General features: G+C 36.0%; 1 protein-coding gene across 1 annotated transcript in view; it reads right to left on the reverse strand.

Moving 5' to 3' along the window:
• The window catches only part of GRM8 (glutamate metabotropic receptor 8), a 306,292-nt gene that overhangs the window by 237,993 nt on the left and 48,087 nt on the right, over positions 1-20,212 (reverse strand). Inside the window, exon 2 of the mRNA XM_059847892.1 lies at positions 12,360-12,576. Coding sequence (XP_059703875.1) covers positions 12,360-12,576 — 217 coding nt within the window. The remainder of the gene's footprint in view (positions 1-12,359; positions 12,577-20,212) is intronic.

Consider the following 20,212-nt stretch of genomic DNA (forward strand, 5'->3'; position numbering starts at 1 on the left):
CAAAATACCTTCCTAAAGAAGTAAACTGCTTGAGCAAGAAAGGATGATTTGAGGGGGCAGAGGGAACCCAAACTCAACTTTCAAGCTTTGAGACTGCACAACTGTTCTGCCCCTGAGCCTGAGCAAATCCTAAGACCAAGAGTGTGCAAAAGGATCATTTGGGTTCCTGAGTCCAATTCCACTCTGTCTCAAGCAAATGCATTGAACAGTCCTTTTTATAAGCTGCTCCAGTCCACTCTTGAATCTTGCTTTGTTTTCCTTCCCTTCCTGTGCATAAGTTAAACCAAACTGGACAGAATTCAGGGGCTTACTTCCCTGTTCAGAAATATATTACACCGCCTAGAATATCACTTCCTAACAAAACATAGCTATATTTTGTTAAGCCCTTTATTAGACTGAACACAATGTAAACTCAAATTTGAGAACAGATTACAGAAGATATCCACCAAGCATTTCTTCATTTTGTTTATGTTCTTTCTTTCCCTTCTTTCACTTTTCATTAGCCCTGTTTTCTTCTGTGTAAACTATGTAACTGGACTAGGGAAAAAAAGCATTTGAACACTATGCATTCTACCATTTAAGCCTGTATATAATCTTTTTCTCACACATGGTAATCTATGCCTGTATAACAACAGAAATAACAAATGAGCAGAAAGAGTTATTTAGAAGGAAACAGAAAGTGATTCTCTAGCCAGCACAGAAGTCCTTGAATGCCTTTCACCATTCCTCCTGAGAGGCACCTGATGTGTAGGTAGCCCAGAGGGGCTTGTCACAAGCTTTCAGTGCCTGTGGCAAGTGTTCATATGGGAACTGATGCTCTTCCATCACCAACACATTTCCTGAACACATCCAAATGTCCTCTTCCAAAAACCTGTCTCCTTTGAAATTGTTTATCACAGAAAGACAAAGAAAGATAAGACAACCCCAGTTAAACTGACCTTAGCTAATCAAACTTACAATTTCATGGACATTATTGTAAAAAACTGGCCATTACCATTGCTCTCTCTTTGAAAAGTCCTTCTGCATCTCAAATGAACATTTGCCATCACATGAAATCCTCCTCTCCCCACCAAGAGTTTAGATTCTACCAAAGTGCACAAAGGAAGAAAATAAACTTCAAAGTTCCTTGGCTTTAAAAGCCTCTGAACAGTCATCACTGCCAACTCTGTACATGTACATCTGATTAATTAAAATATCAAAGCAATTAAGGGATTTAACAATGAAATGCACATTAACTACAATAAAAGGTTTATAACTAAGCCTGTAAAAACCTATGCCATGAATACCATTCTCTAGGTTACTTTTTGATTATTAAGCCAAATTCTTTGCACTTAACTGGAGGAAAAAAAGAAAAATACAACACATATTTTGCATACATTTTAGCAACAGAAAGAATATCTTCAGATTGGATCTAACATCTCATTTCTGTGAAAGGGGCATCATAGTTTACAAAGTTAAGGATTCTGTGAAAAAAAAATAACTAATCAAAATATTTTAATCATATATTATTAATATTTTTACCTCCTGAATAAGCCTTGAACGGATTTAATCCATAAAATACCATAATATGGAATTAATTATGAGGTTAGACAATTCTCATAAATTGAGCAACATAATTATCTGCAGTTTGTTAAGTGCATTACCATATTAGGTTAAATATTTACAATACATAACTCAATTTACTGGCCCTAGCAAATGTTGTAATGCATCTCACAGCAAATCCAACATGCCAGCAGAATGTATGACATTGCACATGGCAGAGTGCATGCAGACCTACTGCCTTCATCTGCCTCCCATCTGAGCAGAGCAGCAGAAAGGGCCTCAGCTTGTGCTTTATTCCCCTTGTCCATGAGAACTCTGCAAAGTCACCAAAGACCTGGGCAGGCTCTGATGAGCAATATAGGCTCCCATTCTACTGTGAAAGCAGGGTTTCATGGTGCTCATACCGAACTTCAGCTTCAACTTCAACAAAATGAAGGTTGCTTATTTCCTGGGACTGCAAAAGACCATTCTCTCTCATCCTTCTGGGGCCTAAGATGTTCCAGGATTTGCATGCTGTATTAAAGGAAGGGGTCCATGCAGAAGATAAATAGACACCCACTCACCCACCCTCAAAAAAAAAGGAAAATAGGTTAAAAGGAAAGTAGGAATCCCTAAAAAAAAAAAAGAACTTCCCTACTAGTTTAGTTCAGATATTTTGTTCCCATTTTTAAAAGAAAGCATCTTGATTTGGTACTCCAGCAAACAGGTGTGGTTGATCTTACCTGAGAGAGCATTAACATCCTCGGGATTAATTACATCATACAATTCTCATGGATCCCTTAATGGCAGTTGAACATTTCCAGCATAATTGTTTGTAGGAATCATCAAGTTGTTGATATATATTTGGTTTTCTTAGCCCTCCATCCTTCCCCTAACATCTACAAATTACACAGATGCATGCATTTCAATGGAGTCAGTCCTCAGTTTTGAAATCTACAACCCCCTTGTTCTTGTGTTTACAAGGGGGTTGAAATTTTGTTCCTCTCTCTATACCAGCCCAATCCCAGCACTTCAGCAAGCATCCCAAGGAGAAGTTGACTTATGAAGGCCTGTGAAGGGCAACGTGCATTCCTGTATGCTACTGCAGAGTATGCTCCAGAAGGACGTGGCAGGAAAATTCTGGGATGCATACAGACACAGCAACACAGGGATTTATCTGCGTGACACCTATGCTACTCAAGGGTATTGCTTTGTAACTCATTCTCTTGATTAATTGCCTACTCAAAATATCCTTCTTTTATAAAGAATATTAAAGACAGACTGGCATTTTTGTTAGAATGTCAGCATTTTAAACAATTAGTTCTCTTTCAGTTCCTTCTAGAAAGTGATGAGAAGTCTCTAATCATTATGTATTTAAGAAAGTAGGCGAACAAACAACTCTGTTTTCATCATACAAAACTCTGTCCTTGAGAGGACCTAAGAAACACTTTGTTTTCTGGCAAGAGAAAATATTATCTTTTTTCATAAGTTGTGAGTTTTCACAATATGTATATTTCTGTCATCCCAGTTTAAAGTGGTGGTATCACAGCTTGCAATTTGCATAAAAATCATGCATTTATAACAGAAAAAAAAATCAATGCAGGAGTTTTTCTAAATATTAGTGAGACATACACATATGTCTGTTTTTTCTGAAACAAATAAGAGCAATTCTTGAAATGCTATTTTTTGAACAGAATTCTCTGGAACTCTGGAAAGTTCATTAGGTAATAGAATTGAGGGAATGACTTCTATCTGAAGGGTTACCCCAGTCTGAACACCCAAGAGGTAGCTGTTACTGCTAAGCTACCCCAAACATGTACTTACTGTGATTCAGGGCACAATACGGGCCCCCAGCCTTCAACAACAGAAAGAAAATAAGTAAAATGAAGACAAGAATATCTCTTTGACATTTAAAGTCAGACATTCTTTGCATTTAATCTTGCAAGAATACTGTCAGCATTGTAACATTCAACTCAGTCAACCCTTCTATATCATTCAGCATAGCAAAGCTCAAGAATCTTGTATTAGCCAGGCATATTAAAAATAGCAGCCAGTGACAATACAAACAGTAGAACAAGTAGGGAAAGTCATAAAGAATTAAAATGAGAAGTGAAAATCCCACTGATTCCCCAGAAGACATTGAAATTTACCATAATATAAAGGAAGAAAGGTAGGGGGCATTCCCTACTGTCATCTACCTACTATTGAGGTAGATATATCACAGTACAGTAAATAACAATGGGCATGAAGTCACACATCTATTACATAAACACAGAATGATGAATGGCTGTTTTGTCACTTTGCTTTCTCTTCAGAGGAAAAAAAAAAAACCAGTACTGCCTACTTTAACAGTTTCCCAGACATCCATAGGACTGCCCAGGAAAGTAGGCTACATATCATGCACATACACCATTATTAACAACATTCAGCCTATGGAAGAAAGAAAAGATAATTATTGGGTAACATTAATGTTCATGATTACTTTTTTCTGATATATATTACCATTCAGACAAAATTGTTGAAAAATCTTGAAAATGAAGTCTCAGTTGCATTTGTTCATTTTTTCTTTTTAATATCAGAAGGCATAATGGCAAACCAATCATATTAATATTAATTTTCTGTTTAATTTTATAGCTTTCAAAATAAAAATTATACTGTAAGCTGAAAAAAATATGCTTCAGCTGCAATACAGAAGTTTGTACAAAAAACATAATGAAATTTCACTCTGTCTCAATTCATAAACTATCAGTTATCAAGAATTCTGACAAAAGAGAAATTCCAAGTTTCTTTTAGGGCTAATCTAACATTTGAAAGACCGTGGGCTACATGGCTGAGTCCGTGGCTTCATGTGCAGCTGGACAATAACAAAAATTCAACTTAGCAAAGTTACTAACCTTCACCCTCAAGCTACCAGTACCCCTGGCACAGTAGCACATATGATCCTACATAGTTTAAAGCACCTTGAAGATTAAAGGCGTTCATGAGGGGCATACAGTTGTACAAGATACATTTATGAGGTAAATTCAAATCTCTCTGCATTCTGCTCAGGCAACAGCAGTTACTATTAAAACTGATACATCAGCTTTGCATAAAGAATATTAACATTCATAATACAGTTTCTAGAAGACTTTTGGATGAACAGTTAAAATTGGGGAGTTGAGAGAGGGAAGGGACTCCCAAGGATCAAAAACAATGAGTAGAAGGAATAGAAAGAAACAGTCAAAACTCAGCACTGGAAAAGGTTAATAAACATGTGTTCTAGAAACACCTACTAGGGTTTGATTTGTTTAACACAAATATCTTCAAAAGGAGAGGGAGTGTATTGAATTGAAAGACTGGAAATTTTGAAAACGGTATAAATTATTTGAAATAAACAAGAGCAGAGAGAAGAGACAAAGTATTCACAAAGATAGATAAACAAGTATGTAAAAGAAAAATATTGACTATTGACAAATACAGTGGAGAGCAGGCTGGCAGAAATACCTGGAATTGTTCACACACATCATTGGGTTCTAAATCAGCTGTTGCCATTTGTTAATAAACTTTGAGTGTCAGAACAGATTGCTTTTGGAAATAATTTGCTTGATACCCAGCAGCCAACAGAAAAAGCTTACAATTTGTCAGGATGCATAAAGATTGGGGCTGAGAATAAAAATGAGATTACAATGACACTGCATAAATCAACAGTAAAGCTTTACTTGGAGTGTTCAGTCATGGCTACAGAGCTTACCAGAGATATAAATGAAATAAAGGATCCAGGAAGTGACAACTGAAACCATTAAACTGAAATTACTTCATGTCTTATAACCCAGAGTTAAGTAAGGAGGCACACTATGAAGGAGGTTAACTGGATTCTCCTGCCTACCATTTGCAGCATCCAAACAAGAGCATATTTAACAAGTGAGGTTCAAATGGTAACAGAAAGAAATTATAATGGATATTAATTTTCATGCTGGAGGAAATCTAAGTATCAATGACTAAATGCCTGGGGTTACAGAACACTCCTTGGATAAGTATTTCTGCCAGGGACTAAGTAAGATTTTGGTGTCTTTCTGTTCCATGTATTGAGGCCACCATTGGAGACAAGATATTGACTTGCAGTGTCTGGCTCAGTCTGACAGTTCCAGGGCTTCATTGTTTTAACTGCAGCCACAGATCCCAAAAGAGCTGATACTAAGAGTATATTGCTAATATCAATCATGAGGCATTGCTCACACAATTTTTAAAACCTACAGTTCTCCAGGTAGAAAGCAAAGCCTTCTAAAAAATGCTAAATATTTAAAAATAATAGAAACCATTTGAAGACAAAAAGACATACAGAGAGACAAAAGAAATTTTCTCAGAAAACTCAAGAGCCTCAACGATTTTGCTTTATCAGATGTACCTTCTTCACATGAATGAGACTGATTCTAGACCAGAGAAGACCCTGAGATTGGCTCAGCTGGTGAGAGCATGATGCTAATAACACCAAGGTTGTTCAATCCCTGCACAGGCCAAAAGGCCATCACACAATGTACTACAACAAATATATTTTTGTTGAATCTAATTTTTATTCTAATAAGACTGCTTAAAATTATCATAATCACATTTGTAATTTTTTGTATTTATACATTCTTAAAAATTGAATTAGATATCATTACTAAGTTAAGAAGTTTGAAATGGCTACAAACAAGTCATAGCACTAAAAGCACTGATAAAATTAACTTTCCTGGACATCTTTACTACTCTTTGAATTTGTGCTCATAACCAATGCAAACATCTGGTGCTCACATGAAGCAAAAGGAAGAAAAAAGTCCTACTATAAAGACTCTGTAGTACTTACAGTACTACAGCTATTAAGCTTCCTATAGGACATTTTAAAAGTGCCCTAACTAATCGACTGAAGAAGAAATACCTCAAGAGTATTAAAGTCCCTCTGCCTACAATTACTGGAGGGTCAGAGAGCATACACAGAAAGTATGCTTACTGCTCTATCTCCCTAAAACTATAGAGAAAAGAAATAATTATAGCTAAAGAATATCACATTGATTAGCACCCTGAGAGAAATTAAAATAGTCCTTCATTTTAAATCCCTAGAAATTATACTGTTCTTTATCAGTTACTAATTGGTACAAAAATTAAAAACTGCTGGAGTAATTTTCAAGCTTTTGCAATATTAATACACCTACCATCTGATTTTGAAATTTTTTGACATTACTTTGAAGCTCCTGTAGCAAATTATATAGTGTTATTATTAATTACAGCTTGCAGCTTGAAATACAGTGCTATCAATAGAGTTTTATCTGCATAAATATGAAAATGAAACTTAAATTGAATTAAACTGTTTACCCTTAGCGAGGGTATGTTAGAATATTATTAGTTGTGAAAATTAATTTGTTATGCCTGAAAACAGACTTTAAAGCAGAAATATCTCTGGGGAAAAGGTTACATTTCATGTATTGTATTTCTTTCATCTTCATGTTGCAAGATTTTTTAATCTTCCATTAAACACTATCTTGGGGGTGTGGAAGAAGTCCATTCATCTTACTTAACAAAATACAAAAAGCTTTAACTTTATATCAAATGTATGCAGAGATTATTGCAGGAAATATGAACTAAACAGCAACCCATCTTCTTTCTAAATTATCAAAGTTTAAGTGGAAAGGAAATGCCATACTCCTTAAGTTTTATTTTCCTGCTCAAAACTCCCTCCCCACTTCCCAATACACTTCCACTTTCTCCACTGAAAATTTGGAGTCCAAAAATTGTGAAAGATAATTCTGACTCTCGGGAGACATTCAAAACCCACCTGGACATATTCCTCTGTAACCTGCTCTAGGTGACCCTGCCCTAGAAGGGGGTTGGACTAGATGATCCTCAGAATCTCTTCTAACCTTAACTATTCTGTGATTTTTCTGTGAAGAAGTAACCCAATAACTTGGATAAAAGCAGAGGTACAATGCAAAACTGTAAACACCCTGATAGAACTGACAAGAGACAAACATGATTTAAGAACCATGTCAAAGAAATGTCACAGACCATTTCCTATGTAAACAAAATATAGCTACCAGTGTTGAAGTCTGAAACAAGCAAAGCTACTGCAGCATTCCTTCAGCACCAGCATGCATTATCATTAATATACAGCTTACACTGTCACTGTAATGATACAATATTATGAAAGATCATAAAGTAATTGTAGTCCCTCCTCGGAAAAATGCTGTTAGCTGCAATGTACCAGTATAAAAGGAGTAGGTAAAACTACAGAACCTTGTTCCTAAAGACAAGTATTCAAGGTCACACCCTGATATTCTCTTCTGGAATAAAGCTGCTATGAAGCTGTTCTTTTGACCAGTCAAAGATTAAAAAATGTGCTTTTCTTAAATGCTCTTTGCTCTCTTTGCACCTCTGTCAAGATGTGCAAAATAAACTTGCAAGCAAAAAGGGGCAAGTAGTGCTGAAGTTTCTCACATTCTTAATGATCAGCTCCACTGCCTGCCTTTATCATTTTTACATCCTCTTCTAAAAGTTTCCTAAGTGTTTCACTGCCAGTACCTATCAGCAGTTGACCAATAGTGGTGAATAAAATCTGTCATGTAGCATTTCATATATTATTTGTAGATTTGTTACGTTTTCCAGCACAAACATCACACAGAGCAAGTATTCTGAACTCAAAGAGATTTGTCTGAATCAAGTGCTTTTGCATTTTGGGAAAAAAAAAAAAAAAGCATCCCATGATTTTCTCTCTAATGGTAAATTCATTTGATTTCTAATAACAGGTGAAATGAACCATTAAAGGAAAGTTAGATCAGAAACTTTACAACATTTATTTGGTCAAAGATAATGAACAGAAAGTAAATAGAAGACTAATACTTAGCACAACAGTTTAATGAAGACTTGGTAAAATGCACTTCCTTCTTTTTCCCCATTTTATTTTGCATCAGTGAGCCAAGCTTCGGTTTAATGTTTAAACTCTTAAGCAATTAGTAGGAATTCATTCCTTTGGTCAATGTACCAAAATGATTTGATCATGATGTCAAAATGATTACAGTGGTATCATTAACTTTTTAATGGGAGTAGAAAATTCTATAAATTTAATCATTGTCTTCAAACAATGCATGGAAGAATGAGCTGGAATAATCTCCTTCCAATCATTGTCATGTAAAATATTTAATTTCCAGTTCTGCTTTGTCCCAGACAGGATCTTTGTCATTAAAATGAGAGCAGATTTTGATATGTAACATATTTGGTGACATGTCAGGGTGGCACCACTTTGACCTTTTCAGTATTCCACATTTCATTTGGGAGCCTGTTTCTTCCTTTTTCTTGTAGTAGTGCTCAAGAAATAGAAGTTGAACAGAAGGCCGATCAAACTGGAAATTATAGACAAAGGGTCAACATTATATTAAATAAGTAGATTAAATTAATCTGTCTATTAAAGTTAGGTTAAACCCTAGCCCTTTTTCACCTCTCCTCTAAAAAACAATACAAATAATAAACTAAAGGAACAAACTTTCCTATTTGTATTTTCAAATCTGCTACCTCACATATCTTCTCATACACTAAACTTTTTTCAGAAATTAATATATCAATATTTTTCACACCCTTTTCTCAATTGTTTGCTTTTCATTAGCTGATCTTCACATTCATTTTGCTTCCAGTTGTTGGCTACTTATCTGAGGCAGGACATAAAGTACTCAGCAAGGAGTTGAGCTGTCCTGTACATTTGTATGCCAGCTGCACAGGAGACACATTGTCCTGATTAGGTTCATTAACACAGACCTGGCAAGTTTTGCTGTTGTGTGTAGTCTTATACTATGGAATGATTTTTGTAAACCTACACAGACTCTACAGTCTCAGACTTCATAGTCTGAGATGCTATTCAGTTTCCATTTTAAAAGCATTTCCAGCCCTATGGCTCAGATGAAAGGTCTGGAGACAGTGGATAATAGGATCAGGCTGGAAGGGACATTAAGAAATCATCCATTGCACCCCAGCCCCAAGCAAGAGTTAAGTACACTTACGTAATCACTGGGCAGGTGTTTGCCTAATGCATTCTCATGGATCCTTATCAATGGAGGTTCCAAACTGCCCCCAGGTAAGCTGATATAATACTTAATGTCTTAAACATTACAAGTGGCTTTCTCCAAACCTATAGACAGAATCGTGCTAGAGATTAATTCCATTATTTCTGTTTACATATACTGTATTTGGATGAACAAGTGGTCCTCTATCTTTCCACAGAAGCCTATTTGAAAACATTATTTTCTATCACTTCTTCTTAGTCAACTCTTCTTCAGCTGAACTAAGCCCCCCTGCTCAGCTGTTCCCCACGGACCACATTGCTGACATTTGTCCTTGTTCTTGCTTGCTTGAGAAGTTTCACTTTTTCTGAAGTGAGGGACAAAACCTGTACTGAGTCAAAATGACTTCCCACAACTGATAGATAAATTGGAGGATTACTCAAATTGTTTTACAGATTGTATGTTCACCTGCATGTTCCATTAAAAAATCAGGAATATAGGTTATAATTTACTGTCATCCCTGCATCATTTTTTGAAATACTATTTTCTGATCATTCTGTCTAAATTCCTCATTGTGCAGATCCTTCTTGCAGAAGCTAAAAGCCTTGTTGGTGTCTTAAATTTGTCCTTTTCCAGATAGTGTTTTCAGATTTGGACTCTAGGGATTTCTTCTAGATACTCTCCTAGTGGTAGTCTTAGTCCTTCTGACCTTGAAGTAACCTCCAGATTTTACAGTAATCTTCATTCCAAACCCATCTGGGTTAAACATGAAAATATTGGCTAGTACCTGATCCAGCTTAAACAACTGCAAAATAACACACAACACATTCTTCCATTTAAACAGAAACTATTGCTAATCACTCTCTGAGAAAACTTTCCTAAATAGGTCTGCATCCAGCCTATTTACACCTAGATCACAATTGCCAAATTTTCTCAGGAGAATACTATTTGTGACAATTGAGATAACACTACAAAATTTGAGAGATGTGACACATCGAGTGCTCTTTCTCCAGCTATAAGCTGTTATCCTGTCAAAGAAAATTATTAGATGGATTTGATAGTATTTGTTCTTGACAATTCTGCACTGGTTATCAGTCATGTCCCTGTGGTTACATACAATTTACCTGATTGTTTACCTGAGTATTTTCTAGGAAATAAAAATTGCTTGTCTGTCCTGCCTCCCTCTGCTTTCCTTCTTTAGAACCATTAGAGTCCCTGATACCCACAATAGCTGGTAAGTTGCTGGGGCCACAGAGGTTGCCAAAAATCAAATGTTCTAATAGAAAACATAAATCACAAGGGAGAAAAAAATCAAACCGCTAATCATGACTTATTATGTTTTTTGGTGTTACACATCTTATAATGTTTAGGACACCTATTGATGATTTTAACAGCTTTGGATTCACAATCCTGTTAATAATATTTATTCATCTTATTCATGTTAATTATTTATCAAATTACAATGCTCTCTTTTTATTCTGGGATCAGTGGAGATTCAACTGACCCAAACTCGAGGTAATTAAACTTTTTGCTTGTACCCATCTGAAGTTCTCTCATGCTCCTGGAAATGGGAAACAGTAAAAAGTCCAGTATTATATCTGTTTACTTTCAGAACTTAGAACTAGCTGTGTTGCAGATGGCTTCAAGAAAAAATTATTTTTCAGCCAATGAATTCAGTGGGTGTCTGGGGAAGCCAATCTATTTGCCATAGATGAACCATTTATTTTAGGCATGAACTGTGAAAGAATTATTCATGTCTTCTTTGCTAACCCCAGAACAAAGCAACGTACAGTAGACAGCTTTGGCTCTCCCATGAACACACCTAGGAGTTGACAGCAGTGATCAGAAGCTAGAAAAAGAACATTTATCAGTTAAACAAGTAAGCATATTGCATACACTGGTTCCCTAATATCAAAAATGGCTGTAGTTTTGTCCTACAACAAGGTTCTTGCAAGATATCACTTACCTTTATGGTTCAAGCACAAGGATCTGAAACAAACATGTGCCTTCCTATAGATAGAGATGCTCTCTGAATTCACATGCAGTTACTGAAAGTGGGAGACATTATCATATTTTCTCACCCAAGCTGATTCAAAAGAACTGGAGTTTATATGTACATGCCCTATAAGCCATATCCAGCAGATTAACCCAGGCTTTCTGAGGAAGGACAAGAAAATTGTTTGTTATTTAACCCTGTACTTGGGGAAAGACCGATTCCACTCTCTTTCAAACCACCTGTAACTTATCATCTTATTCCTTGGTGTCCAAAACCTACCGTTCCTGAGAAACAGCCTTTTTTTTTTTTTTCAGGACAGAAAAAAACAACAAAAGTGTGGAAAAAAATATTTGAAGGATCAAAGTGACTTATATATACTTCTCATAGTGCCTGTATTTGTACAGCACATTTTATTATAAAGGAAAAAATGGCAAGGTTATGTGTTTTTCTTTGGAATGGAGGGGTTTTGTTGTTTTTAAAATTCATCAAAATCAAAACCTCTAGGTTTATCTGTGCTGGACATGGAAAAAGCTCTCACTGGACCATAATTTTCCTAAGAAACAAAAATTGCATTTCCTCAAATCTGGCTGTCGCTCAGCATCTGGTTGCTTTTTGTCCCTAAGTCATCAAGGAGCTTTCCTTTTCCAAAAAGGGTTAAGAGATATTTATTTTTTGCCTCTCTTCTTAAACTGCTGCCAGAATTGCCACCTTGGCAGAAATGCAAGAAGCAAAATCACCCACTTGAGTCCAGGTAACCCGCCCACAGGTGTTCTGCTCACGCTGCACACACCTAACCAGAGCTCAGCAGCTATAAATGCCAAACCTGGTGAACACACACTCACCAATCTCTCTGGAGATCTGCGTGAACGCCTCCACACCGCTCTCTCCGTAGTTGCCTTCGGAAGCCAGCGTTGAGACGTAGTTCCACCCCAGGGCTGTCACGATGTCAACCATGGCCTGTGCTTGGTAGGAGTCTGGTGGCACCACCCGAGAGAAGTAGTCATACCTGGTGTTGTCGCTCAGCTCGGGAGCTGTGGATGCATAGCTGATTTGAGGTATCTGCAAACAGAATGACAAGTCATGCAAGCCAATCTAATAACATTTTACACTACATACTTGCACCTTTGAAAGGCTTGTAATAGATTATGCACAGGCATTGTGCAGAACCAAATATCTGGCTTTAATTAAATCAGCTGATCAGAAAGCGTCTCGGATTTTGTGTAATGTCAGTCAAGCTTTATTGTGTAACACTCTCACCAAGAAATAATGCATTCAGCTGCGCTCCAGATGTCATGACTCTTGACATATAGACACTACTTCTTTTTTTATTCTGGCCCTAATAGAAACAAGTGAAGTAAAAAAAATAGGGGGGGGAAGAAAAGGAAGAATTGGTACTATTACTACAGAAAATGAAAAGGTCAGTTACGATGGCAGTGATTCTTGAAATTTGACAAGTAAAATGCGGATTATTTCCATTTCTTTGCTTTATTTACGTACATGAAAATTTGTGTTCCCATTTTATAACTATTTTTCAAGCTTTCTCTGCCACAGGTTTTTCCAGTTTTAATAGTTCATTGTGCATGATTTAGGAATATGAAGGCTATGTATTAAATAGCAAAAGCTACCTGATCTGATAAAAATAAAAAACACACCTAAAAAAATGACCTATGTATGATATCCATATACAGAAGGAGAAAGCTTACAAGGATGGCAAATTTTGCAGAAAACACCTCAAAATTCTTAGTAGAAAAAAACCTAAATAACTGGAACACATTTTAAAATACATTATTATTCTCTTAGGAAAAAAACAAGGGTGGTTTTCTGTTAACTCGTCTTATACAGATGGTTCAGCAATGTCCAGAAGAGACATTGTAAGCAATACTCACTTATTTTGAAGAATATTTTTGGTGCAAGAAAATTTTATTAACCTTTATGCTAACCTAAAAGAAGAGTTTTCTTATTTTAAATGGTAAAACTGATTAAACAGTCATTAGCTTGAAATAAAAGATACTCCAAATATTGCATTGCATTATCTACATTGTGGTCTATATTAATAAGAGGTGTTTAATTCATGTTGCAAAACATACAATAGTCCTCAAGAAAGCAATTTGAATGGAGTTCCTAAGTTGATTTTGTTGAGAGCCAAATTGAGCAGCACCAGGCAAGAGGTGTTCTGGTAAATACTCTCTGTCACATTAGATGTCAGAGCAGAAGGTTGCAGTGCAACTGTTATGTCCTGTTGAGTGCTTCCTCATCAGCACAAACTAACAAATTTATCTGGGGCAAATGTAAGGAACTCTGAGTCTGGCCATTAACCAAACCTGCATAGACAGTGCAGATATATTTGCACAACCTGAATAAACAGTTAATTGCCTAAGGCTTGGCACTATCATTTCTCAGTCAGAAACTAACAAAATAAACTCTTATATATCTGGGCTATACTGTTCTTTGACAAATTTTCTGCACATGGAAATTCTGGAAACTCAGAACAAAAATCTGAAATGTTGTTATAATAAGAATTGAAGAGAACAGAAAAGAAAAAGAGAGGGAGGATCACAGAAAAAGTGAGAGCTTACATTTCATGGAAATCAATATTACTAACAAAGAAAAAATATACCAAGCAAAACTAAAAGCAAAATTGTTCTTACAAAACTTGCCTTGTATAAATTCCCTTTCTTTCAGAAAGTGTTTGAAACATCTTTACCTCTTTACAGACAAAATATTTTTGGCCTGTAATAAGACAAATGTGCATATTTCAAGCACATATCATTGCCTGTCTAAACTTGTTCTATTACTCTCTAAAACATTTTTTTTTTTACAGATGTAAAAACAATAAAGAAAACCTTTGTGATTTTACCAATTTTGCTCCTTGGTGTTCCATTTCTCAAATATTATGTCATTGTTCCTTTGCTGAAGGTTATTTCATCAAAAATGTCAACACAATCAACACCAGTAAGAAATATTTAGATTGATACTTTGGCAGTGAAAATCTTGAAGCCTAGACTTATACCCCTTAACTCTATCAGTTCATTCTTCTTCAGGCATGAGATGAAGAACAAACCCTAGATGTGTGTTTGTAGCAGAATTGTTGGCTCAACCACAGCAATGAGATGTTTCAGATCAATAGAGATATTTTATGTACCACAAATATCACTTTTTTGGAGCCCTGGAAAATGCAGAGGAAAGATGCTCCTTTCCTACTTTTCAGCTCTTTGCAGTTCAACTTCTTCCCCAGAGTTATTTCTAATAACAATGAAACCAGAAAGCAAATACAGCACCAACACAATACTCTGAAATCACTGGGCGCACTGGAAAGCTTAAATCACCACTGCTTTATAACAACTGCCAGCTTTTCACTAGCAGAAAAGAACAATATGCCACGTGAAAGTAGGGAGAAAGACACTCTCTAAATAGCAAACCAACCACAAGTTTGGAGAAAAAAATCAGTTCTTGCAATGAAATATATAATTATTTTCCTCATTTATTTTTTTATATGTCCCTCATGGTTATAAACACCACCACCATCAAGAATTTTCTCCCCAGAACTGCATAACTCCCACCCAGAAATGCTTCATGGACTTCTTTCTTTGAAAGCAGTTTATGCAAAAGTAAATAGTCATTTCCTTCCTTGCCTGCTTTTAAATGTACAATTTTATATAAGTGAGCTATGAAAAATAGCTTTAAAATTTGAGAATTTGGTTTATGTTCCAGTTACATAGGAAGTAAAAAGACTTAGCAAGACTTAGCAAAGAAATTTATTGGCATGAGGTCAAATTCTTTGGATTTAGTGGTTCAATAATCCATGAATGAAAAAATATATACATTAAAATGTAACAACTCTAGTTATGGACTGTAGGTTTAATAAAGCATTTTACATTTCCCCAAGTACATCTTACAAGATGGAGCATAGTGCTGCCTAAGCAAGGGAGCTGTTATGCTCTATCAATTCAGTAATGTGTGTTTTTTAAACTCCCTAAATACAGACTGTATTCCTACTTTAAGTTCCAATGGTCTCTCGGGACATAAATTTGCATTTTGAAAGAAACCTTTAAAGAAAGAATTTTATTTCTCATTCTAGATTTCTCTATCTAATTTTTCAAAATTAAATACAATACCTGTAGCATTTACATTGTATTTAAGTGGCATATAATAGTGTTAATGGTATAGTTCCTTCTCTTCTGGGGAAAAAAAAGTTGATTATATAACCACATTTGAACTGGTTCTTGCACAACATCTGCCACATTCACTGGCTGTTGCTGAAAGCATTCATGTTTTACTGTTCATTAATATGATTTTTCTATTCTTTCTTGCCCTATGGTTTGGCCACTGTCTCCCATTAACCTACAACCTGCTGATAAACTCAACTTCTAGTGGGTGACAGACTTGAAATCTTTGAAATTATTTTCTAGATTAATTCATAGAAGCCCTATTTTTATTATTTTTAAACCTTAAGCTATCCATTAAATGTTGAAAACAAAAAAGACCCTAGTGTGATGTTTTAAAATAATATCCAGTTTTAGTTTCATACTGGTCTTAACCCTGATACCTGCTGAACTACTGCTGAAACTACTCATGATCTCTCAGTTCTTTAATCTAAGTCAGTGGTGGCCTCATTTCATTCTATTGTTCAGTCACTGGCGTCAGAAAACTATTCAGCATGCTTAAAAAATAAAACAATTTGGAGAAAAACAAACAAAACTAAACTCAAACACACACACACACACACACACAAATTACTGATAACTAAGCAGAACACCTAATCCTTGAAGATCCATTCAAGCCAAAATCAGCAGTCCAGAAGAGTCTGTTTTTCATCTATCTATCTGTATATATCTCCTCACTGATTTCTCTAAAGGTCTCCCCTTCCCAGAGGATTAGAGAAGATGGAGCAGGTACTTTCAGAAGTGACCATCTACAAGCATGACTGTGGCAGCTCTTAAAGGAAGAATGACATCAGTACAAGACCAGCACCATGCGTTACTACGAAAAAGACTTGTACTCCCTGGTGGAGGAAGTGTGGACAACTTCAGGAGTGTCAAAGGCAGCTAATGGAACGTTACATTTATTTCAGTTCCTCATATACTGAAAACAAAAACCACCCACCATACTCCTGAATCCAGGACTATTCATAGAGGAACATTCCTACGGATCTCTCTAGAGGGTCCAGTGTTGGGGTCCAAACCCCAAAACACAGAAGAGCTGCACCGAGGATGACAGAGGAAACAACATGACCGAGTTGTGCCCTTCCAGAAGAGTGTCTTCACCAAAGCAGGCAGATTTAACATGCTTTCTCTTGAATTACATGCTCTCCAAGTTTAAGGCAAAAGTTCACTACAACCCTTTTACTGAGCTTTCAAATCCATTTGCATGCTACATTTGACAATGTAAAGCATCAGCTGGCCATTTCATATGCCATCTTCCTTTACACAGTCTTCCAGCTGAAAGCATGATTTGGGAACAAAATAGCAGACAGTGAAATGAGCAAAGCTCATAAGGAAAAAGACTTGAGAAAGGAATCACTATCAATTTTAAAAATTAGACATTATCAGTTACGCTCAGAGCAGTAACTGTGTTGTATAGTCACCAAGAGTAATGAGCTTAAATCACTCACATCTTCAGTTTCACTACCCACTCAGTCCTATCATTACTGACTTTAACATATCAACTAGCATTTTATTTCTCTTTTCCATTCTCCCATCACTGAGCCTTTTTTTTTTTTTTTAGGAATATTAGCAATAGCACATTAAAAATAGTAATAATTGCAACTAAAAAAAGTGAAGTCAATAAACTCTAAGTTAATGACTACTCAGTATCAGCTGGCATTTTACCACCAACTAATACAGCTAGGAAAGGAGTTTAAGTACTCAGAATAAAATTTGACTGTGGAAACATGTTTTCAACTCAATGATTTCTTGAATTTTATATGTCTATCATTAATCATTAATGGCTCTGTCTCTTCAAGATTTTTATTCCCTCTTCTGTACAGCAAGAAAGAGTTCTTTGTGAGTCCAAAAAATTCACAGCAGTGAAATGAATCCTCAGGGCCTAGATACTGAACAGTTGCAGGAGAAGAGCCAAGGTCACCATGCTTAGGCTATTAGTGACATTTTTAAATTGCCATCAGCCAGAGCACCATCTTAGTTTGCTTTTGCTTCTGAAAAACGTCAGCCTGCAACACAGCAATGCCAAAGTCATTCAGGAAGGACATTCAAGATTCAAAAGAGTTAGATAAAGCTTAATAACATCCTACTGTATACCAAACAATACTGAAAATGTCTTTTATTATTACTAACTATAGAAGAAGGTGAAATGTACCCGGAACATTTCTCTAATATAAAGGGAGCCTGGGAGATTAATTTAACTGTTCTACACATTATGCAGAACAATAGTGTAAACAGCTACATGTCTTCCATTGCATCTCACAATCCCACTCACTTTGGCTGGATATGATTATTAAGACACCTCATGTTCAACTTCCTCCTATGATGTCTTCATCCTTTTCTCTATGACAAACACTGGAGAGGTCACTCATGCCATCACTAGATACCTCATTTCATTCATTTCAGAATAAACCAATACTAAATCACCCTGTGAGACCTGACACATTAAGACTCAGTAATGCCTTTGGAGATGTGAGATGGCCCCTTCAATGCTCAAAGCAGGGTGACACCTTGACAACTCCACCAGCTGCAAATCAGCTGTGCTAGAGCTGATGTTATGGAAAAGTTTCAACATATGAAGTTTTTTGAATCAGCCTCATTCCATGGATTTTACTGTGAGGAGGAGTGATCTACAACAATATATTTTCCCAGTAGATAAATTCCTGTATTCATTTATATTTATAAACTCAGGCAATTTTAATCTGTATTTATTTAGATGAATACATTTTCCTTGGATGTTAAGGACCCTCAATGACAATATTTATCATGTGTCAAGCAATGCATGTTGTTCAGGAATTACCACTGATTTCTACCTCACCCCCAAAAAATTATGTAGATACTAACTTGAGCAAAAGCAAGAAAACACAAGTACGTTTTTCACCCAGATGAATAGGACTCAAAATGCATTTCTTTCAAAAAAGTTTAGTAGATTTTGAAAAGGTTTGGAAACAGAAAGAAAAATATAATCAGAAAGCTGTCATTAGCTGATTTCACTTGGTAGGCAGGATTTTTTTAAACGTATTTGAATTATTCCAAGTCATTCTATTTGCAGTAAATATCATAGCAGTTCCTGTCAAGGGTGCTTGCAATTCATACACCTAATGATGAGGAGGCAATGGATGGGTCACTTGAAATGTTTTGGAAGTTCCACATATATTTGTACAGGTTTTTATGCAAAGATATGGGGGTTTGTGATAAAATGCAACATTGCTATTTTTTGCCCCAAATACAGAAAGAAAAGGGATCTATCATGCCTAAATGCTTCTGAGTGGAACAGGTAGATTATTGTACTTTTTTCTTTCTATCTGTCTTTCACCAAGTTTATTTCTGCTGCCAGTTACCTTCTGAAGACGTATTCCTGAACAGAATATAATTTCAATGATCAGCACTGATATTTCCATGAAAGTACATAAATGAGGATCAACACAGCTCCATTTGTTGCCAACAAAATTATTTCTGCAAACATCATAGCCTGGTGTGGTATGTGAAAAATTGCAGAGACAGATGCAATCACTAGCCCAGTGGAAATATGGGAGTAAAATCAAACATGTAAATCCTCTTTCATTGCTGATTTTCTCTTTTTTTTTTCTCTCCACTACAAACAGAGTAATTATCTATCATACCTGTTTCTGAGGATATTGCTGGTGGTCTAATGGCGAGCAACTACGGTAGTCTGAATAAACTGAATTACCCTAGTAAAAGTAATTTTGTATGGTTAATACATGGAATTGTACAGTGTCAGATAATGGGCTATTAAAAAAAAACTATTAAAGCTCCATTGCGTCACCACCTGCCAGAAAGCATCTTTCACAAAGTCTAACAAGACACACTACAGCAAAAATATTTCAGTTTATGACCTGCCATTCTGCCCTGGTAGAACAGGATGTCACAAAGGAAGAATGTATATAATAAAAAGTACCTAATAAAAGGTGTTTGAATTGGATTAGGTTCATTCCAGTAGGTTGAAGTAGGTCAGGGACTCATTACAAGTCATTACTTTTAATTATACACAAGGGATACTATAGAAAATAATGATGATATGATATCCCAATCTCAAATCCCACAACAGATGCAGCATCTACAAAATATATTCACCACTACAGGAAGTATGGGGTGCACTTTAGGGCAAAGCATTAAAAGAATATTTATGCATTAGGAACATTTTTACAGCTGAAGTACATCTTGTCACATTGTGCAACACTGTGTAACTCTAGAAGGATGAGAATCCATCTAAGGGGACAGCTTGAATTGTCATCAATATTCTGTGCAAGGGAGTCTATTGATAAATGTTATACACAGGCCTTTTCTCAGTATGGGAATTCAATATCAGTATTTTCACATCATTTTAAATCCTGGGGTTTTCCTCTCTGAAAACCAACTGAGCCAACCAGTTGCACATTCAATTATCCACCATCTTTAGGCAGGCTCTTTCTAAATATTTTAAGCCCATCTGAGGTCCAGGCACTGAATGATAAACTGAAGAAGCAGCAGATCAAATGAGAAATATTCATACCGAGATCAAATCGCAAGGAGGG

Source organism: Haemorhous mexicanus, chromosome 5, assembly GCF_027477595.1.
Source record: "Haemorhous mexicanus isolate bHaeMex1 chromosome 5, bHaeMex1.pri, whole genome shotgun sequence".
Classification (NCBI taxonomy): domain Eukaryota; kingdom Metazoa; phylum Chordata; class Aves; order Passeriformes; family Fringillidae; genus Haemorhous; species Haemorhous mexicanus.